At 44.7% G+C, this 24382-nt stretch overlaps 1 protein-coding gene across 4 annotated transcripts in view; it reads left to right on the top strand.

Moving 5' to 3' along the window:
• Positions 1-24382, top strand: part of ICA1L (islet cell autoantigen 1 like) — a 213832-nt gene that overhangs the window by 26702 nt on the left and 162748 nt on the right. For 3 of the 4 annotated variants that reach the window (XM_029606293.1, XM_029606295.1, XM_029606296.1), the window contains 4 exons: positions 6399-6567; positions 15571-15643; positions 16620-16743; positions 19213-19411. In XM_029606293.1, the coding sequence (XP_029462153.1) occupies positions 6399-6567; positions 15571-15643; positions 16620-16743; positions 19213-19411 (565 nt within the window). The remainder of the gene's footprint in view (positions 1-6398; positions 6568-15570; positions 15644-16619; positions 16744-19212; positions 19412-24382) is intronic. The other variant, XM_029606294.1, reaches the window with a different exon arrangement.

Here is a 24382-nt window from a genome sequence, read left to right as displayed (position 1 = left end):
AGGAGTAGTGCTTGGTTCTTTCTGAATGTTCATGTGACCATATGGAGTTGAGTGCAGTTTGACTGCCTTTAGGACGCTGGCGAGGAGGCTGATTGCACCTGAGTTATAGTGAAAATATCTCAAGGTTAAAATTGCACGAACTTCGGGTGTCACTGACAAGGTAACCCCTGAAGAAGGATGCCATCTGAAACTTGTACAAGTCGGGTTGATTAATACATCCCAAACGAGCATTGGAGAGGAAACAGCGATATACAAGGCAAAATTTTCAGCTAAGTATTTACACAATAGCGGTGATTTGAATATTGGGACGTTGTTTATGACACAATATAAATACAATAATAAATAATTGAGAGACATTTGATATAAAAACAGCAAATGTTATTGTTTGTGGCACTATAGCAATTATATAAAAGATGGGGGTGGTGTGTTTATGATTATGTAAATGATGGGGTAACCTGGAAGGTCCCTGCTCAAACACTATATGAAACCATCACGTTTCACTTTAAAAAAAAGTTTTCCAATATATCAAAACATTTTTCTAAAATATTTTAGGTGACCATGGCAGTAAAGTTTTATATGAAATAAGGAGGTAGTGGGTTTTATATTATTGAACATTCTTGGTTGAACCCACACTAGTGATCTTATATTACTTGGTTTGTCACACAGACAAATGTAGGCCATCCTTACCATATAGCCTTTTACTGCTCCATACACGCCTCCAATGTATCCAAAACCACTTTCTGTAAACCAGGTTTTGAGCCAGGAAATGAAATTATCTATATGGCATAGCTTCTCAGTTCCCTTTCCATGAGCAGGTAATACTTCCGAAAAGGCAATAATCTTTGCAGTGTATTATTATGTTTCATAGTTTTTGGAAATCTTTTTGTACTTCATGGATATCATTTCTATTGAGGTCATTGGTCCCCAGATTGATGATAACACTGGTATCAATGTTTCTACTTTCCTTTTCAATGACTTGGACTATCTGGTTTGAATTTCTGTTTGCTAGGAACCTGGAAGACATTGAACTGTTGTGTCACCATCAAAATGTGCTCCCAAATTGGTTCCTCTGAGTCTCTCGGCAGAAGCAGCTTTCTTTTATGACATTTGATTCTGTTGCAGGGCTTCTGAGTGCATTGTGTGACTTCACTTTTAGAAATCCGTTAAATCTATTGCTGACGTTTCTTCATTCTCAAATGCAGAAAAAGCATTATGTAGGGGTAACTGTGTGGAAAGTGGGTGTATCTTCACCACAGGCCTTATACTGCCAGATCTCACTTTTATCCAGTTGTTCCTGGGTTTTTGAATCCTGGATGTCTGATATCTCTGTTGGAGTGGGGGTTGATGCACAGGATGCTGGGAAGTTGGGTGTCTGTTGGTCACATGTCTTGTTCTACCAGAACCCACTATAATCCATTTTTCCTGGGTTTCTGAGACCTCTGTGGGAGATGGGTGAGAGATACTGGATGGTTCAAGGAAGGGAAGGTTATTTGAAACCTGGAGAATTCTTCCTTTAGATGAATCAGCTCCATTTTAACTGCAGACAGTTGAAGGCAAAAGAGACAACCTTTGTTTCTCCAGGTGAGTGGTCTTGGGACATAAGCACCACAATTGTTTGATGTAATGAGAGACATTTTGTTAAATTATCACTAATTGCTTAAAATAATATAGGTAAGGTAAAATTAAGAATCTAGCAAAGATTTTTAATAGGTATTTGAAGTATAAACAGTTGAGATTACTAAACAATTACATTAAATTAGACTTTTAATCTTAGCTGAAGCAGAACTCAGGTAAATGGTCAGTCTCTCAGCCAGGTCTACATGTGCTTAGACATTCTGCCTCTATCTAGATTCTAGATATCTCCAGCTGTGCAATAGTTTCAAAGCTCCCCCCAAATATCTAGTTGATACTAGTTCTCTGGGTACCTCACTGAACTAACAGACTTGGACTTTAAAATAATAATTAGCAAATACATTTCTACTCAGAAAGCAAGTTTAAAACTCTAGCAACACCCAAGAGAAAAGGCAGCAGAAAAAAGTCTATTGGAGTTTTTTTTGGTTTTTAACTTAAATCAATCAGCCACACCTACAGATTGCAAGACAGCAGAAAACTACAATTTCTGTTGAAAAATCACCAATCTAACCACACACAAGAACAGTTTCAAACCAACAATGAGAAAAACAATATATCTTGGAAAAATAAAGAAGAAAGTTAGATTCCTAGCATGTAGCCAGATGGACTCAGGACCAATGGGTTATATGCTCCCCTGCTTGCAGATGGAGACGGAGTCAGGTTTCAAAGCTGACGTCACCTTAGATATACCCCTGCAGTGACCTCAGCCATTCAGTATCTCTCCGTCTCCTAGCAGATGTGGACGTGCTTTCCCTACACCAGCATTGGTGGTTTAGCGGGATTGCAGTACTTGTTAGAAGAAGGAAAATTTACCTTTAAATTGGAGAAAGATTTAGCCCCGCTCTCCTGCGGTGATGCCTTAAGGTCCCTCCCCAGCTGAGAATTCCTGAAGTGATTTCTGCGATCCCTCAGAGGTATGCCTTGGTCTGGTAGCCAGTTTCCAGCATGGACGTTGCTGCTGAAGCAGCTGAAAGGCAGCAGGTGCAGGAAGTCGAGCACGGTGGTAACAGCCAAAACCCTCTCTCCCCGCAGCCAGAGACAGTCTCTGTACTTGGCCAATAAGTGCTGAGCACAGCTAAGTAAAAGAAGGACTCCTCTGATTCAGAGACATGGAAGGGCTTTGGTGACCAGCATGGTGACGTCCCTGCTTCAGGAGCTTGGTTGGGTTGTTAATATGAACAAAAGCAGTCTCAAGCTCTCCCAGTCCTTGGAGTATCTGGGAGTCTGATTTGACACCAAGCTGGACAAGATCTTCCTCCCTTGGCCCCAGGATGTGGAGCTACCTTCAGATCCTAGGTCTGATAACATCAACCCTGGAGGTTGTACTGTAAATGAAAGCTCACATGCATCCACTCCTATGCTCCCTTCTGTCTTGTTGGAACTGGTTGTCTGAAGACTACTTGATTCGCCTCCACCTACCGATGGAAATATGTTCTCGTCTCCAGTGGTGGCTACAGGAAGCTCACCTGAGCAAGGGTGTAAGCCTGTCTCCTCTGAAATGGCTAGTCCTCACAATGGACGTGAGCCTCAGAGGGTAGGGAGCTCACTGTCAGGAACTGACAACCTAGGGGCGTTTGGACCAAAGAAGAGGCGCACTGGAACATAAACCGCCTGGAATCTCGGGTAGTCAGATTAGCGTGTCTACAGTTCAGCCACATACTCCAAGTTCAGGCGGTCCACATGATGTCGAACAACGCAACAATAGTAGCCTACATCAACTGCCAGGGAGGAACCAAAAGTCAGCAAGTATCTCTGGAGATAGATCTCTTATGGAATGGGTGAAGTTGAATTTACAGGGGATCTCTGCCTCCCACATAGCGGGAAAAGACTTCAGAGCAGACTTTCTCAGCAGGGAGAGTCTGGATCCAGGAGAATGGGCGTTGTCGGCCAAGGCCTTTCAGATCCTGGTAGATCGCTGGGGCCTCCCGCCATCGACCTGCTGGCTACATCTCACAATCTCCCGATTCTTCAGTCACAGAAGAGATCAGCGTTCCCAAGGGATCGACACCCTTATTCAGACTTGGCCAGAGGAAGACTTACTGTAAGCCTTCCCTCCGTGGCCTCTGCTGGAAAAGGTCATTCGCAAGATCGAATGCCATGGGGGATTAGTCCTTCTAGAGGCTGCAGATGCCCATGGTATGTAGACATGTGGAGGCTTCTGGTGGAGACCCCCCTTTGCCTCCTTCCACACAGGGACCTGCTCCAACAAGGTCTGATCCTTCACAAGGACCCAACTCTATTTTGTCTTACAGTCTGGCTCTTGAGAGGGCTCGCCTAAGGAAACTTGGATATTCGGCGACAGTAATTTCTACCTTGCTCTGCACATGAAAGTTCTCGATGTCCTTAGCATACGTCTGGATCTGGAGAATAATTGAGGCCTGGTGCGAGGAAGGTGGAGTGGCCCCTTGGTTCTGGAATTTTTACAGGACGGCCTAAATAAAGTGTTGTTCCTTAACTCCTTGAAGGTCCAGGTAGCGGCTCTCTCCTGTTTCAGAGGTGAGGTGAATGGAGCCAGACTTGTCAGCACATCTGGGCTTGGCCCATTTCCTAAAAGGGGTTAAACATCTTTGACCATTCTTGCGGTGGCCGGTTTCCCTGTGGAATCTTAATCTAGTATTGGATTTTTTAGCAGGGCCCTCCTTTCGGCTGCTGTGCAGTCTATCCCTGCACCTGTTAACACTGAACACTGTGTTCTTGGTGGCGATATGCTTGGCTCTTCGCATCTCGGAACTACAAGTGTTGTGTCGGGAGCCATTCCTTCAGATGACTCCAGGAGCGTTATAGCTTCGCACCGTTCCTTCCTTCTTGCCCATAAACTGCTATTACAGTAATTAATAAGCAATAGTAACTTGTGATCTATCTAATGTTTGTGTACTTGCTAGGTACATGTGACTTGGATTGGCCACTGTTGGAAACAGGATACTGGGCTTGATGGACCCTTGGTCTGACCCAGTATGGCATTTCTTATGTTCTTATGTTATGTTCAAGGTAGTCTCGGAGTTTCACTTGAATCAATCCATTTCCTTACCATCCCTGGATAGACACAAGGACACGGAAGACTACCACCTCCTCCACCATTTGAACGTCAGTAGACTTTTAGTACGGTATCTGGAAATCTCGGAACCGGTGCACAAAACGGACTGCTTGTTTGTTCTTTATGGTGGAAGGAAACAAGGCGAAGCAGCTTCACGAGCTACCATAGCTAGCTGGATCAAGGGGGTGATAATGGGAGCTTATGTTGAGGCACGGAAGCCATTACCCTTTCAGGTTAAAGCTCATTCCACTAGGGCCCAGGCCGTATCCTGGGCAGAAGCTAAGCTACTGTCTCCCATCGACATCTGCCGAGCGGCAAGGTGGTCTTCCTTGCACACCTTCTCTAGGTTCTATCGCCTGGAAGTTCGGGCCTGAGAGGATGCAGCCTTTGCAAAAGCAGTGCTAACTGGACCATAGGTAGCCTCCCGCCTCATTCGAGAGTAGCTTTTGTACATCCCATTGGTCCTGAGTCCATCCGGCTACACGCTAGGAAATGGGGAAATTACTTACCTGATAATTTTATTTTCTATAGTGTAGACAGATGGACTCTGCATCCCACCCATGGCTGCCCAAGAACGGTGCCAAGTAATCTCCCATGAGGTGAATCTCTATTCCAGGAGGTTACGGGTAAGCCGTCGCCCATTCCCTAGATTTAGGGCATCTATAATCTTGCTGGGATTCAGCGCTAATGTTTGGTTGAGTACGGTTACGGTTATCTATTTTTAATCAAGTTTTTTTATCAAATTGTAGTCAAATTTTTAATCCAGTTTTTCAATAGTATGTCCACAATGGCTTTTGAAGAGAATACTGAATGGCTGAGGTCACTGCAGGGGTAAATCTAAGGTGACATCAGCTTTGAAACCTGACTCAGTCTCCATCTGCTAGCAGGGAAGCATATAACCCCTTGGTCCTGAGCCCATCTGTTTACACTAAGAAAAACAAAATTATCAGGTAAGTAATTTCTCCATTAATTTAGACTTTTAATCTTAGCTGAAGCAGAACTCAGGTAAAGGTTTAATAGTTACATCAATAGTTTAATGGTATGTTATACTTTATTGGATGGTCCACAGTCTGTTCAGCCTGTTTTCCGTCAAAACTGTTATATGGATGTTAGTTTATTTAATACCTATTAAGAATGTCAATGTAAAGCCTGTTGCTAAGTTATTGTTTAATGTAAACCGCGGTGATGTATTTCCTTACGTACTGCGGTATATAAAAACCCTTAAATGAATGAATAAATAAATAAATAAATAAATAAATGGTCAGTCTCTCAGCCAGGTCTATATGGCTTAGAAATTCTGCCTCTAACTAGATTCTTGTCCAGCCCACTTTACAAACTGTGATTGAAAACACATTTTTGGGTTTGCCCTAATTTCCTAAAAGTGTCTAGATAGTCTTTTATATCTGTGCTTCTGCTTTAGGGTTTCCAGCTCATTCATTTCAACAATTAACAAGACTTGAATCGCATACTAGGGAAAAATTCAGAGTTTCTATGAAATGTAGGCAAAAAGAAAAAGTCAGTAAACAAATTGCAGGTGGGTTGATGCTGTGACGTGTTCCGGTCCAGTAGAAAAATGATGGCATTATGTTTCCAAAGCCAAATTGTATGTGCATCTCTACTCATGGTACAATCATAGTGCCTTCCTGAATGAGTAGTCTACCATATACATTTGGGTTACAAATCAAGTAGGACAGAGTTGATCCAGTTTTGCCCTTTGTTCTGTTTCTTGCAGTGGCTCCATGGACTCCTCAGGGCTGCATAGATTAGAAGAGGACCAGTCAGTAGTAAGCAAAATGCAGAAGAAATACTGGAAAACCAAACAAGTTTTAATCAAAGTCACCGGAAAGAAAGAGGATGAGCATGTGGTAGCATCTGATTCAGACTTGGATGCCAAACTTGAAGTAAGCATGCAGATTCTTAAAAATCTTAGATCATGGTATAGTCATCTTGTTGGCAGTGGGGATATGATTCATAGCACCATGAAGAATACATGAGTAAATGAATGTTTTTTACAATTTAATTATTTTATATGTCTTGAGATGTAGGGGAGTTGGCGGTAAACACCAATTGAACACTTTAAAAGTTAAGTTTTCTGGCAATGATTTCTTTCTCAGTACCCTCTAAGGCAAATGAACTTGATGCATATAAAAGTTTTCTTTTTGGCATCGCTGCAGGTATACTAAGGTCCTGATTCATTAAGGCTTTTTTGCATCTAGAATAGATGAATCCAAGCCTAAGTGTATTTAAGAAATAAAACATGACAATTATTTACTTTCCAAATACAAAACAGAGGAAACCAAAGATTCTTGGTTGAATTTAAAAGAAATTCCCCCTCTAAAATAAGTCTTCTCTCACTTCCAATGTTGGTTGCAAGTGGATCATCTGAGAGAGGGAATTTCCCTGACAATGATGGACTAGTTGGTACTCACGACAGATGCGAGCCTCCAAGGTTGAGGAGCTCACTGTCAGGAACCAATGGTGCAAGGGTGCTGGAATACAGAGGAGTCTCTCTGGAACATCAATCAACTGGAAGCCCAGGCGGTCTGGTTGGTATGCTTGCAGTTCAGCAGCAGATTGCATGGTCGAGCGGTCTGAATAATATCGGACAATGCAACGACAGTGGTTTACATCAATTGGCAGGAAGGAACCAAGAGCCAGCAGGTATCGCAGGAGATAGACCATCTTATGGAATGGGTGGTAATGCATTTCAGGTGATTTCTGCGGTCTGTCAAAAATTCAGTACAGCCAGGGGAGTTTCTCACATCCCTAGATCTGTCGGAAGCCTACTTGCATATCCCTATTCATCGGGATCATCAGCACTATTAAACTTCAAAGTCCTGAATCAACACTTCTAGTTCCGAGCTTTACCCTTGGGGTTAGCCACCGCGCCGCGAACCTTTACCAAGGTCATAGTAGTAGTGGCGGCATCACTCAGGAAGGAAGGAATTCTCGTCCATCCCTACCTGGACGATTGGCTGATCAGGGCAAAGTCACCGGAGGAGAGCCACCAGGCAACCAACAGAGTTATAGCTCTTCTGGAAAGCCTAGGATGGGTAGTAAACTTGAACAAGAGTTCCCTACAGCCTTCTCAGTCGCTGGAATACCTAGGAGTCCGATTCGACACCCAGGAAGACAAGGTCAGCCTGACCTCCAAGAGAAGATCAAAGCTCCGGAATCGTCTGCAGGCCCTGCTGAGCGCCACCCGGCCCACAGCTTGGGATTACTTACAGGTCCTCGGCCTTATGGCATCCACTCTGGAGGTGATACCATGGGCGCGGGCTCATATGAGACCATTGCAACGCGCCCTCCTATCTCGGTGGAGCCCACGATCACAGAACTACACCACACACCTACCTCTACCAGCCAGAGTGTGGAATCAGATACGGTGGTGGTTGCAGCCCGGCCACATGAGCCGGGGGTCAAGAATGTCCTCCCCAACCTAGACCCTGCTCACTACAGATGCCAGCCTGAACGGGTGGGGAGCACATTGCGAAGAACTCACCGCCCAAGGGCGGTGGAACAGAGAAGAGTCGGGGTGGAACATCAACCGACTAGAGGCACGGGCAGTCAGGCTAGCGTGCCTGCGATTTGCCCACAGACTTCGCAACAGAGCAGTCAGAGTGATGTTAGACAACGCCACCACGGTGGCATACATCAACCAACAGGGTGGAACCAGAAGCCAACAGGTATCCCTAGAAATAGCCCCCCTGATGACTTGGGCGGAAGCGAATCTCCAGGACATCTCCGCCGTTCACATCGTCGGGAAGGACAACACCACGGCAGACTTCCTCAGCAGAGAAAGCCTAAATCCAGGGGAATGGCAGCTGTCGCCCACAGCTTTCCAGATGATTGTGGATCAGTGGGGGACGCCGGGCATGGACCTACTAGCAGACAGGTCCAACGCTCAAGTACCCAAATACTTCAGCCGCAGGTGGGATCCGCTATCCCAGGGGATCGATGCCCTGGTACAACCATGGCCTCAGGGGATCCTGCTATATGCCTTTCCTCCATGGCCCCTGCTGGGCGCCATTGTACACAAGATTCAGCAGCACAGAGGCCTAGTTCTTCTAGTGACCCCGGACTGGCCAAGAAGACCCTGGTACGCAGACATGAGAAGATTACTGGCAGGGACTCCATTTCCCCTGCCTCCACACAGGGACCTGCTGCGGCAAGGTCCCATCCTCCACGAGGATCCAGCTCAATTCTCTCTTACGGTCTGGCCATTGAGAGGGCTAGACTGAAGAAAAGGGGATACTCGGGGCCGGTAATAGATACACTCCTCCGAGCACGCAAGTTCTCCACATCACTAACATATATAAGGATCTGGAGAGTATTTGAAGCCTGGTGCGAAACTCACAGCACCAATCCACATGCCGCTAAGATCCCTATCATTTTGGATTTCCTGCAAGATGGACTTCAGAAGGGTCTGTCCCTCAATTCCATCAAGGTTCAAGTGGCAGCGCTATCCTGCTACGGTCCCCGGAGTGACGGCAACAGCATCGCCACACACCCAGACGTTTCACGTTTCCTGAAAGGAGTCAAACACATTCGCCCGCCACTGAAGTGGCCTGTACCCCTGTGGAACCTCAACCTAGTGTTGGAATTTCTAGCGGGACACGCCTTCAGACCACTTCGAGGCCTGCCCCTCCGTTTGTTAACCTTGAAGATGGTGTTCCTGCTGGCTGTATGCTCAGCACGCCGCATCTCAGAGCTACAAGCACTGTCCTGCCGTGATCCGTTTCTCAGAATCACTCCAGAGGCTATCCATCTTCGCACGGTTCCTTCCTTCTTACCCAAAGTAGTCTCACACTTCCACCTCAACCAAACCATATCCTTGCCTACCACGGAAGGTTTGAAGAAGTCGGAAGAAGGTCGAATACTACGCCATCTAGACATCGGCAGGCTGCTGTCCAGATACCTGGAAATGTCAGAAGCAGTACGAAAGACAGACCACCTGTTCGTCCTTCACAGCGGGAAGAAGCAAGGAGAAGCGGCCTCACAGGCAACCATTGCCCGCTGGATCAAAGAAGTTATCAAGGCAGCCTACGTAGAAGCGGGAAAACCACCACCTCTACGGGTCAAGGCTCACTCTACCAGAGCGCAAGCGGCATCTTGGGCAGAAATTAGGATGCTGTCGCCTGCAGAGATATGTAAAGCGGCAACGTGGTCCTCCCTCCATACCTTCTCCAGATTCTACCGTCTGGACGTCCAGGCCAGGGAGGACACGGCATTTGCGAGGGCAATCCTAAACGGACCTCGGGCAGCCTCCCGCCCAGTCCGGGAGTAGCTTTTGTACATCCCACTTGTTTTGAGTCCATCTGCTACACGCTAGGAAATATAGAGATTACTTACCTGATAATCTCCTTTTCCTTAGTGTATGCAGATGGACTCAGCATCCCACCTGGCTGCCGGTATACATGGGGATTCACCGACTCACGGTAAGCCATGTTTTTCTTATAATAGGGCATCCACCCTGCCGGGTGTCGACTCCTTCCGGTTGAGAACACTGGCGGTCTCCAGCTACTATCAATCGGTCAAGATAATCCTGTTCATTTAATCGATCGGTCAGTTACACATATATCCATAAAGCTTTTGCAAGGAAGATTACTGAATTGCTGCACTTCCTGCTGGGGTATATGTACCCGTGCTGACGTCAGATCCGTCTCCAACTGCTAGCACGAGCACACTATACCCACTTGTTTTGAGTCCATCTGCATACACTAAGGAAAAGGAGATTATCAGGTAAGTAATCTCTACAATAAATAGGTGTGCCATTTGCAGAGCATTTTCTATTTGTAGGCATAAGCTCTCTGAGTTGTTGTTTTTCCTTGATGCCTTTATTATGTTCGTTATATCTGAAGATAGGTTTAAGGAATCGTAGGGGTGCTATTAATTTCCATGCTGTTAGAGCTAGGCTTCTGATGTTTGGGAATAATGTTGTTTCTTAGTGTTGTGTTATAAGGTCTTCTCTGAGTGGTAGACAACGTGGGTTGGTAACGTTAGATGGTTGAGCCACAAGAACCATAGCTGCCTTGACTAGAATGGTGCTATTAGAATCATTGTTCACCCCTTGCGTTTTTGTTTCAATATAGTTTTCATAATCAGAAGAATTGGGGGAGAAGCATACATGAAACACCCTGTCCATTGGCTTGCGAAAGCATCTGGTGCAAGTGACTCTGTTGAGTACAGTCTCGAACAGAACTTGGGTAGTTTTCCTGTTGTAGGGCAATGTGAAGCGGTCTATTTGTGGGGTCCCCCATGTTCTGAAGATTGATTGTAGAACAGTGTTGTTCATCTCCCAGTCGTGAGGGAGTAGTTGTCTGCTTATTTGGTTTGCTAGCATGTTTTCTTTTCCTGGAAGATAGATTGCTGTTGATGTGACATTTATTGAAATTGCGAGATCCCATATCTTGGCATCGGTTTTGCAGAGTGTATAAGATCCTGTTCCTCCTTGTTTGCTGACATAAAACGTGGTAGCTTAATCGTCTGTTCGAATCTGAACCATGGAGTTTGCGATGTAAGGTTTGAATATTCAAAGCACTGAATGCTGCTAACAGTTCTAGTTGATTTATGTACTGAGTTGTTTGTCATACTGACCATCGTCCCTGGGTGTACTTGCCTCTGTAATGGGCACACCAGTCACGAAGAGATGTATCTGTGGTGATTATATTCTGCACTTATGGAGGGTGCATCAGGTATCCAAAAGTTAGGTTTTCGTGATTTGTCCACCATTGTAAAGATTCTATTAGATGATTGGTAATTGGAATTGCAGTGGACATGATTTGAGCACTTTGCTGCCAATGACTGTGGAGATGCCATTGCGTTCTTCTCTTTTTGAGGCGTGCATTTAGCAATGTATATATCATGGAAGCCATGTGGCCAGTTATCTTTAGTAATTTCTTTGCCATGGAGTGGACGTATTATGTCCACTATAGCATTTACTCTTCTTTCCTGAAGGAAAATCATCATGCTTCTGGTATTTAAAAGAGCGCCAACAAATTCCAATACCTGGGTTGGCTTGAGTTGGGATTTTTCATAGTTTATGTCAAACCCTAAACTCTGTAGTAGACTCTATTATTTTGGTGTTGTGTATGCATTCTGATTTTGTTGATGCGGAAATCAGCCAAACGTCCAGTATGGGAACAGGAGGATGTTTTGTCTGTGTAGTGAAGCTGCTACTACAGCTAAAACTTTTGTGAATACTCTAGGTGCTGAGGATAGGCGGAAAGGTAAAACTTTTCTAATGGTAGGGTGAATTTCCCACTGAAAAACAGAGATATTTCCAATGTTCCTGCCTTATTGGAATGTGAGTTTACACGTCTTTTAAATCTCTGGTGGCCATCCAGTCGCTTCTTTGGAGAAGAGGTACGATAGTTTATAGTGAGTGCATATGGAATTTTTCTTTTTGTAGGAGCTTGTTTAGGCCTCGTAGATCGAGAATTAGGTGTAAATCTCCTGTTTTCTTTAGAATTAGGAAGTATTTGGAGTAATATCCTCTTCTCTGCTGGGAAATAGGCATGTATCCTATTGCTTTTGATTTTAGCAGAGCTTAGATTTCGGTTTGCAACCTTTCCAATTTTAATTGGCACGATGAAAATGTTTTGTAGTAATAGTTGTTTGGAATTCTCTTGAAATTATGAGATGACCATTTTGGATTATCCTCAATACCCAGTTGCCTGATGTTATGATGCTTCAATATGGAAAAAAGCTTTCTAATCATCCTCCTGTTGGAATGTTGCACGTCTTTTTTGGGGGCTGTGTCAAAAACTTGACTGGGATTGTTGCTGTGATCCAAATATTTTGTTATTCCAGTTGGATTGATGGGGTCTTTGATTCCCCTGTATCTGACCTCCTTGCTGCGTGTAGTTAGTATCGGATGTGGCTGTTTCCGTGGGTAATTATAATGCTGGTACCTTCCTCTATAACTATTGGTATAGATCAGTCGTTTATAGGAGTAGCCGTTTCTTCTTCTTCCTTGGTTGGATTCTTTTGATGTTGAAGACAATGACTGCAATATTGTGTTCTGCTTCTTCAGAAGCTCCACGGTTTCCTCAAATTTTTCCTCAAAGACTATCACCTTTACAAGGCATGTCTGTCAATTTTTCGTGGATATCGCTGAGTATGCTAGATGCCCAGAGCTAGGCTGCTATGACTTCGGCAGATATTTTACTTGCGACACCAAAAGCATCATATATGGATCTGGCGAGATGCTTGATGGACTGATCTGATTCTTTCAGAAAAAGAGCGTATTCCTCCTTTTTATCCTCAGAAAATCTCGTATGTGTTAATGGAACTGTACATATATTATACTATTTGTACTTGGTGTGCTTGAATCCTTGCCTGTAGGGTAGCAGCAGCAAATACTTTTTTTCTGTGTTATCCAGGATGGCGTGGGTCCTTCCCAGTTGGTGTAGCAGAAAGAAACTTAGATTTTTTGGACCGTTTTAAGGTGGATTCTGCGATCAAGGATTCTTGTGGTAGTTGGGCTTTTGTACTCCCACAACATGGTTTAAAGGCATATTTTATTGATAAATTTTTTGGAGCTGGTGTGATTGTTTGAGGAACTCTCCATCTATTGTCTTAGACATCCAACGTTGGAATTGTCTTGTGGATTTTTTTGAGGTTGTATAAACTGAAGAGCACCAGATTCTGTTGATTTTACCTTTTCCTCTTCAACTACAAAATGATTTGCTTTTGCCATTTTCTTTATAAATGATGAATAAGTGTTATCACCTATAGGTATAACACTTCTGGTGATATCTGGCGATGGTGCCAACAGCAAATCTGGGGAAACATCCGGTATTGGGCATTCAAGCAAGTCTGCAGTTGAGGTGGATGTATCTGAAGAAAAAGTATGACAGGTATCATCTGTGTCATAGTGTAGATCTTGTTGATGGGGTGTTTCGGATGTTTGTTTTAATGTTTTTTTTTCTGTGGTACCTGGATTGGTTCTTTCATATATCCTTTAACAAAATTTGACTACATCTTTCTTATGAAGGAATTGTCGTCTTTTTTGGGAAGGGAAGAGTTCCCATCCGAGTCATATTGGATATCTACTGATTTGTTTGTTTTGGAATGCGTTTCTTCCTCTGGATAATCAGATTCAGAATCTGTGAGTGAGATTGTGACGAGACTTTCTCTTCACCTTGGTATGGAATTCAGAGTCTCCTGAGCCAGCATTAGCGGAATGCTTAGAATTGTCACTAATTGGGGTAAACTGAGGCGCCGAAAGGTCCTCTGAGTTATATCCTGATGGTGACCTAGTCTTCTGCGCTGGTGACATTGGTGCTGATGTTTTGGCACAGATATCTTTGGTTCTTATGCGCTCCTTGCAGATGTTCTCTGCACTTATGTCTTTGGGGCAGGCTATGTCACATTCCACGCTGGTATCGATCTTGACGTTTGTGTCAATTCCGCTGAACTTTGTGCCGATGTTTGTCTTGGAGAGACCTGCACCGAAGTTGGCATTGAAGTCCGCTTAGCGCTATTGTCAACATTTTCACGTGGTGCGGGTTTTCGCAACAAGGTTTTTTTTAGTGGAATTCCTAATTAGGGATTCTACTTATCTTTTACATTTTACTGGCAAACGGCCCCTATTTTCCTCCCCTAAAGTAGAAGTGTGGTATGAGGAGTAAGCGGGCGACTTTTTCTTCAATCTGTCATGTTTTGTAGATTTTTTAGATGTCGTTTTTTTTTTTTCATTGCTGACCATTGCTGGCATAAGCGATCTCCTGTCGCATTTTTAATTCTTTGTAAATATGGGCCCTAGGTGAAATTCTGCCGCAGGACTTACAGTTTTGGAAATCATGGTCCAGTCCCAAACAGTGGAGGAATAGTTGGTGGGTGTCCCTGCTGGACATTTTTCGCTTGCAGCGATTGCATTTTTTAAAAGGCTTTTCACCTTTCTTCATAGACATCCTGTGAGAGAGTTGGAGCAGTACCCTGTGTTTGCGAAAGCTGACAAAGTAAAATGGATGATGATGTGAGGAGAGGCTTGTTGGTGGGAATGCCGGCGCATGCTCAGTTAAATGTTCAACTTTCTGAGTCATATATGGAGAGCATGCCCGTATTTGTTTCTGGGGGCTGATGTCAAACACTTGTGTGGCTGTATTGTGTGCTTGTCCATGCAGAATATCTATTCTTGTTACCTGAGATTGCTTTTCAGCTGCTTATGCTGTGTTCCTGCTCAAGTTGTACCATGGTGATGCCTGCACCATGGTACAACTTGAGCAACATCTAAGAACAGTAGCTTTGCAGCTCTCTGGTTAAGTTATGTTTTTGCTGGTGGGTCTGGAAAGAGCAGCTTACTGATCCTTCAGACAGTTGCTTCTCTCTGGAATTAAACACAAAAGAATGAAATCTATCATAACACTCAATACTCTCAAAAGGAGCAGTTAATATAATTAAATATTACTTTTCTGATAATTTGGGGGCTTATTTTGAGGGGCCCATCAGGGTACCTTTTCAGAAATGCAGGGCTTGCTGCTAGGCTTCTGGAAAGCGATAGGGGTTTGGAGCAGCACTGGAGAAAGGGAATAATTTTCTGGAACTAAAGCTCCATGTTATGGAAAAAAAAATTATTTTTATTGTAATTTTCTTTTCCTATTGGAGTATAGTGCTAACTTCTATCCCTGTATACCCACAGGGAACATTTTGAGCTACCTTTTGAGTTGCCTAGATTGAAGCCTTTGTTTAAGAAGAATTAAATATTTCTGTGAGTCCTGGGGTGGGTTTATACATTAAGTAAACATAACATGGCCATATCATAAATGCTGAAGTTGTGGCCATGTTAAATTTGATAAGCTGTGTCTAGTAGAGTGTCTTATAAGCAACCATTTCATAATTATATTTTATAAGTTGTTATTTTCTAAACTGATTATGTTCATAAACATTTCTTTTTCAAGGTTTTTCATTCCATTCAGGTAACTGGTTCAGAACTACTAAAGATTATTGAGAAATACCATCAGAGGCTCAATGGTAAGCACCACACATGAATATATATAATAACCACCCCCTTCGTTAATATCAACAATTCATTATTAATGCCTTGGTTTAAAGCAGAATCATTCAGCCATCACAATGAGTGAAATTTGTGAAATCCGCTTCCCTTGTTTTTCAATTCTATGACAAAAGAAGCATTTAAAAATTTGGAAAGATCCTTAGCTGCTGCTCACCCTTATGGATCTGAACACACTGAGATGTGGCTAGGCTGACTGTGATCAGAAGGCTACCCTAGTGGCACCCGTCATATTTTTACAGCATGACTAATAATAAAGTGACCTTAGGGAGGTAGGGTTGCCAGTTTTCATTCTAAGTAAATGTCTAAATAGAATAAATGAAAAACCTTTGTGCAAAACAAAGTTTTATCTTTAGAGACCAACGTCAGAAAGACCTAGAATAAGAAACAAGACAACTAGATATTTTGGAAATCGTAGGTAGTGCTGTTGCTTTAAATGGCTTATTTGTTTTAATGTTTCTATTAGGTCTTACTGAAAACCAGTGCCAAATAGTTTCATGTGAATTAAAATTTCTTGCTGTGACTCTTTCTTTACATTATAGATCTAAGAAGTTTTTACTAACTAATGGCCTTTGGTCATTCCAATTGCAAATGAGCAATATGCTGAGAAAAGTAGCTTGTGTAACAGAGGATCATAGATGACTATGACCTTTCTGACAGGACATAGCCAGCAGAAGAACTGCAATATAGTATTAATGGGTAGGGCTTTTTTGATCAAGAAGGAATAGAATACAGCATCACAGCAAATTGGGGAAGTATCATAGTAAAGCACTTATGAGATGAAAGGATGTGGAAAATCTCTTCCAAAGCCTCGTAAATCTCTGAGCATTCCTTTGTGCCTTGAATACAGCCTTTGTTACCTGATCAGAAAAAGCATACTAAGGGTTTTGAACATTTTGATTGACATGTTTGTTGTTTTTTTTTTCTTTTTCATAGCTCTATCTGAGGAGGAGAATGACCTAGGGGTCCTCTTAAAGTTCCAGGCAGAGCAAGATGGAACTCGAGCTGGAAAAATGATGAAGGCTACTGGCAATGCCCTCTGCTCTTCTGCTAGGCAAAGGTTTACTGGGGTTCTTTCTTCATCTTATATTTAGCACAGTTACTGCTGCAGAGCCCTCGATCCTTGTGACAACAGTGTAGTGATGAGGACAATTAGGGTCCGCAGCAAAAACAAAGCTTGACACTATTGCATGTGTAGTTAGCCAGTTCAGCCAGAATTGTTTCTCTGAAACTAGTACAGTGGTGGATTGTTGGACATAGTATATGAATCTCTGTACTGTGAAATCATGTGTACAGAAGTTGTTAGGAATATATAGCTCAGGGTAAGACCAATGGCCTAGCAATTAGTGCTTTGCTCAGTGGGAAACTTGACACTTCTGCTTCTTGGGCTGGCTGTGGGTGTGAGTTCTACCAATGTAGTGCCTTCAGTCCCTCAAATATGGTAAAACCAAATACTATTCTTGTAAATACAAGTGCCAGCTGATCTAAGGTCTTGGAAAGATTTTCAGAGGAACTTGCATTGTGTTCTGTCGTGGAAGAGGTTTGTGTGTTGATATATGAATGGAAGGAAGGTGATGGAAAGATGGAAGATTGTGCACAATGGTTTTCTGGTTGCTGGTTGAGCTGGGGAACAAGAAAGGTCTCTTAGTATAAAGAGTAAATAAAGGCTGTTGTAAAAACAGAACAAAACAAAAAAACCCCCAACTTCCTATTAGCATAATGAACTGAAATGCAAGGCACATTTCAGATGTAAGAAAGGAGACTCATGACTCTTCCTGTCTGTTATATATAAGGCAATATGCACATTTTCACAAAGCGAAGCACTGTACAAAACAGAGAATAATATTTGGAACACCAGGTTTATGCTGTAGACTTTCTACCATAAATAATGATTACGAAGGGGATTTCTCGTTTGTGTTATTGAGCAGGAAAGATTGCAGTCAGAGTAGCAAATGCTATTCTTGCTATTCTTCCATGTTTGAAGCTTATTTCTTTACCTTTTTTTTTAACCTTTTAGTATGTAAAATATTTTGCTTCAAACAAAACTCTGTAGAATTTTGTTTGAATCTGTAAAAATCCGCAAGAAGTGAACACCATCTTAAATAATAAAAAAGAAACGGAACTATCATCAGGAGGTGAAGGGAAATGGGTGACTGCGATGTGTGACCACGCCCCTCCCTCGACGTCACTGTGAGTTCCGGCGGCGGTTGAAAAGCACCTCACCATCAGGCGCTGCGCGACAAAGGGGCTCTCCCCTTTGTGCACCCCTTCGTGCAACTCTTTGTGCTTCATTTAATATTTTTTCTTTTACGTTTTCTGTTAAGTAACGTTTTTTTTCAAGTTCCTACCTTATGCCTTTGTTAAGAATTTTATTATAAATGTTCTCTGTATTTGACTATGGAAATATTTTTTCCTGCTTTTTCTGTTTTATGTAAACCGGTATGATTTGCATTTTAATGTAAGAATGTCGGTATAGAAAAATTATAAATAAATAAATAAATAGATTTTAAAATCACCATATAGTCTAAAAGAAAGCTGTACTCTTAATTTATGATGCAGTACTTCAAATAGTAATATTCACCCTGTCTCAATTTTTGAGGATTCTGGGCAGTTTTTTCCTCCTTATTTTGGCTTCCAGCTTGTTGGGAACTAGCCATCTTTTCGGCTACTATAGAATGAGCTTTTGTTCACAGCTACCAGAGGATTTTTCTCCTATTTTATATCCCCCAACCCAACTTCGCACCACAGTGAAAGACCTTGGCAAGGGGCCACAAACTAGCTTCCTTCAAAACGAGCTAATGTGGACCCTGAGTCTGGCCCTTTGAGTGATAACTGAGATTCCCTTATCCAAGGTACCTCTGCAGCATCCTGGCTACCCCATGAAGCAGAAGCATGGTCCAAGAATCAAACCTAAGTCGTCCTCCGCTTGGCAGTGCATAGCATGTACCACTGAGCCACCAGGCCAGCCCCACTACCTCAATTAACAATTTTACAAAGTTATTTTTTAAATTTGGTAGAATGTTTATTTGTCCCTAACTTGCATCCTAGGGAATGAATGCCAGCAAGAGTCACATATTACCTCAGCAATCATAGAATGTGATTGCTTCATGGTAGCTATAATGTCAGAAACGATATCACACACGCTTTTTCCTCTGCATGAAACAATCACGTAAAATGTAGTCTAGCTCAGAGACAGGATTAGGTCAGGGAGACAACAGCATGCATAGTTTTGCATTTTCCACACTATGTATATTGCTTTGATGAGAAAAATTATTGCAAATCTCTGCATATTTTCTCCCTAGGCAATTTTAAAGGAAAAGGACTCCTGTACTTTGAGAACTGGTGCAAAGTCTGTGGATAAAAGTACCCATATACTTTGAAAATATCCATGCAGTTTTCAAAATTGCACCCCTTTGATGATGAGTGCTGCAGCCTACTTAGTTTATCCATGGATGGTGTTTGACACTACTAGGTTATGCTTACTTGGGTCATAACACCTTTTACGTTTGTTTGTTTTTCTCACTATTAGGTTAGCTCTCTGTACCCCTCTAACACGTCTTGAACAGGAAGTGGAAACCTTTAGTCAGAGAGCTGTTTCTGATACGTTGATGACTATCAACCGAATGGAGCAGGCTCGCACAGAATACAGAGGAGCGTTACTGTGGATGAAGGATGTATCTCAAGAACTAGACCCAGATACCTACAAGCAAATGGAGAAGTTCCGAAAAGTAAATAGGTTCTTCTTTTGTCAATTCACCTGACTATCCTTGAAAGATTTGAAATGTAATTGCTGTGTTCTTACACTAAAGAACTCTATTGAGTTGCGAGCTAAGGTGAGAAACTGAAGGAACTGGTTTGAGTGAATTCAGTGTTCTAGGATAAAAGTATGAATAATTAGAGGTGGATGGATTGTCTCTCATTGATCAGTTACATTCAGAGTAGAGAAGAAATGTACCTTTCAGAGACAAGTACATAAGACAACAATAATGTATGGCTGACACAAAAATTATATACCTCCATGAAAATGCCACAATTGTCCAAACATTTGATGGGGAACATGTAGCCCTAATGAAGGTAGTTTTCACTTTGGAACAACATTATCTCAGCCAGACAATAGAATGGAGGTGGAGTTTTAATGGTATTGCTAACAGTTGTGGAGGAGGGGAGAGCAGAGAGATGTGAAAATCTTCCATTTTACATTTGCAAATTGAGACACAGAGTATTGTATTGGGTGCTAACTACTCAGTCCTCAGATGAAAGCATGTCATCTTACATTACATTTTTTATTTATATGTTGTACTTCCTCCAAAAAAGGACCTAGGGTGGCTTACAACATAAAATTATCAAAATACAATAACATACATCAAAAAGAATAGCATCACATTTTCTGCATGTGTTAATTAAAGGAACTAGTAAAAATTACAGTAGTAGTCTGACCTTATGCATGTTCTGTCTAGCTCCTTAAAGGTACCTAAAGTTAAATATGGCTGTTGCCCTCCTTTTTGAGCCAACAATTGATGTCAGTTTCTTAAATTTTCGGGACCCGGAGCTAGCTTGGTAGCTTAGAGGCAATCAGTACTGTGTTTAAATGTAACATTGTCATGGGAATTGTCCATCAGGGCCCAGGAGGCGGAGCTTCTAAGTAGAATTCAGAGCTTTGCTCTGTACAGCTGTGCGTGCCTTCCCGCGCAGAAAAACAGTCTCTCCTCAGTCTGTTTTTCCTGCGTGCGGGATCGCACGCGGGGCTTCGTCTCCTCAGACAAAACTTCTAAAAAAAAAAATCTTCAAAATGTCTAAAAAAGCCGAGGCCCTCGGGCTTTAAACCCTGCAATTGTAGCAAGATCATGTCCATTACAGATGGACATGATCGTTGCTCTTGCTGCCTCGGACCGGATCACCTACAGGCCACATGTAAGCACTGTGGCAGGATGTTGCTGCGAGCCCAACTACAACAGGTCCAAAAACTCCAATCGCTTCAAGGGGCACCAGCAGGATCGTATGCCCCACCATCAGAGGCTCTCTTGTCTCTGGGGCCGTCTAAACAAAAACCCCGAAGGTAAGAAGAGTGGCATCAGTGGAACCCTCCACCTCCAGGACTGGAGGATTCGCCGGAGAAGGTCAGGCTCAGAGTCTCCGAGACTCTCAGACCCGTAGACCGTGTAACTTGGCCGGGCAGTCGTTGAACTGCCGACCGCCAGAGTCCATGATGCATGGTGCAGGTGACTCACAAAGGCTTGCATCGAGTAGCTCCGCAGGGGTGACATCGACGCCATCGAAGCAGAAGTCACAAGCAGCATCTCTAATAAAATCTTCCACGGTGTAAGGTAGTCCCTTTGTTGTTTTATACCCGGATCAGTCCAGACTGTGGGTTGAGCCTCCTTTCCAGCAGGCTAAAACTGAAAGGGTGTCCTACATGAGGACAGAGCCTATCCTGTAACCCTTCAGTATTTGTGTGTCTCCAGCAGGTGCATCAGCTTACCTTTCGGTCTCCTGATCTCGGCTAGTTAGCCGGCTATCTTTCTTCTTTTCCTTGGATCAAGCAAGTACTTCTTTTTAGGAGTTAAATTGGCTCTTTCTTCTTAAAAAAAAATTAAATTTAAGATAGTCTTTTTTTCTGTGCAGGAGACGGCCCAGTCTCCTGGCTCTTGCCGGACTCAGGGGGGGCTTCGCCCCTTGTGCGGAGCATAGCCTGAGTCTGTGAGTGCTTCCAGGTATGGGGACCGAGTCTAGTGGTCCAGTTCTCATCTCCCCCTCCTCTGACTGCCGAGGGGGCTTAGAGCCCCAGTGCTGTGCTCAGTTTTTACAAGGAAAAAAAAAAAAGTATTAAAGTTTTCAAAGTTCTTTATTTAACTTTTTTTTTTTTTTTTTACAGCGCACTCAGAATATTTTTTACTTTTTTATTCTTTTGGTTCTCCGGGGGGCTTGAACCGGCAACCAGACAGGCAGGAGTCAGCAGGTTCTCCCCTGCTTCACTCCTGCCGGCGGGCTGCCAATCATCTTTATTTGTAGATTTTTTTCTTCACAGAGCGGCTTCCCTGATGCCGCGACTGGCAGCCTGCCTTACCTGTGGGCAGTCCTCGTCGCGTTTTTTGCGCGAGGGACTCTGCTCAGCCTGCCTGCCGGGTGGGGAAGGGCCCTCCTCGGCAGGGCAGGCAAATTTAGCCTGGGGATCGCATCCCCAACGCAGGGCCAGGCCTTTCCAGGGTCGGCAAAGCCCGGGAACGGCGGCCATCTTGGATTTTTTAGCAGCTCCCGTTTCGGAGCTGCCTTGGGCAGGGGAGCCGAATTTTTTTTATCTACCCCCCGATTTAAGCCCTGAGGCCTCCCAGGACGTGGTCCCTGCCCCCCCCCCCCCCCCCCCCCCCGGGATTTCCAGGGCTCGTTTTTCGCCGAATTGTGTCCTCCTCCTGCACAAATCTTATTTAGCTAGCCTGCAGGAGGAGGGGGAAGCCCCCCTTGACAGCTCCCCCCCCCGGTGGTAATCCTTCGCTCTGCGCCATTGACTGTTCGCCCGGCTGCGGAGCCTCCGGGGTCCCTTTGGGTGCAGGTGGTCCCGGGTGTGCGCCCCCCCCCCCCCCCCCCCCCCCGGTGAATCCGGTACTTCTGGATCCTGACCCTTTTTCTGATTCAGCTACCCTTCCCCCTCTGGAGGGGGGCGATCCCAGGGTCCTCCGTATGTTCCAGAGGGAGGAGTTGGAGCCCCTCATCCCATTTGTACTCCAGGAATTGGGGTTGGAGGGGCCCCCCTTACGGCCTCCTTGCCAAAAAATATGGACCCAGTCTTGGCGGGACTCAGGGCTCAGTCAAGCGCTTTTCCATTTCATCCCATGCACAAGCTATTGCTCCTGTGGGAATGGGAGGCTCCCGAAGCGGGGCTCCAGGTGGGGCGCGCCATGGACAAGCTCTACCCCCTCCCGGAGGAATGTTTAGAAATGCTGAAAAATCCCTCCGTGGATTCCTACGTCTCCGCAGTCACCAAGCACACCACTATCCCTGTGGAGGGATCGACAGCCCTGAAGGACGGACAGGACCGCAAGCTCGAGGCGCATATGAAACGCATTTTTGAAGTCCTGGCTCTGGGGGTCCGTGCGACTGCCTGCAGCAGTCTCATGCTGCGTGCAGGTCTTAGGTGGACCCAACAGTTATTTGGCGCCCAGGACCTCCCGTCGGCAGAGCAGGCCGAACGTTTGGAAGCCATCATCGCCTATGGGGCCGATGCGATCTATGACCTCCTCCGCGTCCAGGCGAAGGCAATGGCCTCGGCAGTGTCCGCTAGGCGACTCCTCTGGCTGCATGATTGGTCAGCTGACCCGTCCTCCAAAGCACGTCTGGGCTCGCTGCCCTTCAAAGGTAAGTTGCTGTTTAGAGAGGACCTTGAGAAGCTTATGGATACCTTGGGGGAAAATAAGGTCCATAAGCTCCCGGAGGGTCGTCCGAAGCAGTCACTCTCCTTTACACCCTCACGTCCTCGTTTCTGGGGACAGAGACGGTATACCCCACGCGGACGGGGTGGCTCCACGAGGGGTTATTCTTCCCGGTCTCAGTCTTGGTCGCAGCCCTTTAGTGGGCGTCGGCCCTTTCGCGAGGGCCAGCCTGTGCGCTCCACCCCCAAGCCTGCCACTCAATGAAGGTCAGTCGGCTCATTCCTCGGTCCCCTTTCTGGGCGGCCGCCTCTCACTTTTTTTCAAGGAATGGGTCAAAATCACGTCAGACCAGTGGGTCCTCGACATTGTACGAGACGGGTACGCCTTTGAACTTGTCCGACCTCCCGGATCTCTTTCTATTCTCCCCTTGCGGGCATTCCAAACGGGAAGCGGTAGAGCAAACTCTCACCAGACTCCTCACTTTGGGTGCAGTTGTCCCGGTCCCGGAGAAGGAGCTCGGCGCACGCCAGTATTCCATTTACTTCATGGTGCCCAAGAAGGACGGGGCTTTGCGGCCGATCCTAGACCTCAAACGGGTCAACCGAGTTCTCAAGATCCCAAGTTTTCGCATGGAAACCTTGCGTGCGGTCATTGCGGTGGTTCGCCCCGGAGAGTTCCTCGCCTCGCTCGATTTGACATGGGGTACTTTCATATCCTGATTCACCGTGATTACCAGAAGTTTCTTCGTTTCCACATCCTCAACCGGGATTTCCAGTTTCAGGCCCTATCTTTCGGCCTTGCGACCACGCCTCGCACCTTCACCAAGATCATGGTGGTGGTGGTGGCAGCCCTTCGTTGGGAAGGCATTCTAGTTCACCCCTATCTGGACGACTGGCTTGTGCGGGCCAAGTCGGAGGTTCTCTGCAATCAGGCGGTGAATCAGGTGTTAGCCCTCCTCGCATCTCTCGGGTGGATAGTGAATATTTCCAAGAGCAAACTTCAGCCCTCCCAGGAGTTAGAGTTCCTGGGAGCCCGCTTCGACACTCGAATGAGCAAGGTCTTTTTGCTTCGTGCGCGGGCCCTCAAGTTGATCGGCCAGATTCGGAATCTGCTCTTGTTGCTGTTGCCAACGGCCTGGGACTATTTGCAGGTCCTCGGGTCTATGGCTTCCACCATTGATCTGGTTCCCTGGGCCTTTGCTCATATGCGACCGTTACAGAAAGCTTTTGTCCTTCGTGGAGTCTCAATCTTTTCCTCCGGGCCCTCTGCTCTGCTCCGTTCGAACCTCTCCGTTGGGCTACGGTAAAGGACCTTATGCTCAAGACAGTTTTCCTT

The sequence above is a fragment of the Rhinatrema bivittatum genome, chromosome 6 (genome assembly GCF_901001135.1).
Source record: "Rhinatrema bivittatum chromosome 6, aRhiBiv1.1, whole genome shotgun sequence".
Lineage (NCBI taxonomy): Eukaryota > Metazoa > Chordata > Amphibia > Gymnophiona > Rhinatrematidae > Rhinatrema > Rhinatrema bivittatum.
The sequence above is the reverse complement of the archived record's forward strand: the minus strand, read 5'-3'. Positions and strand labels throughout refer to the sequence as shown.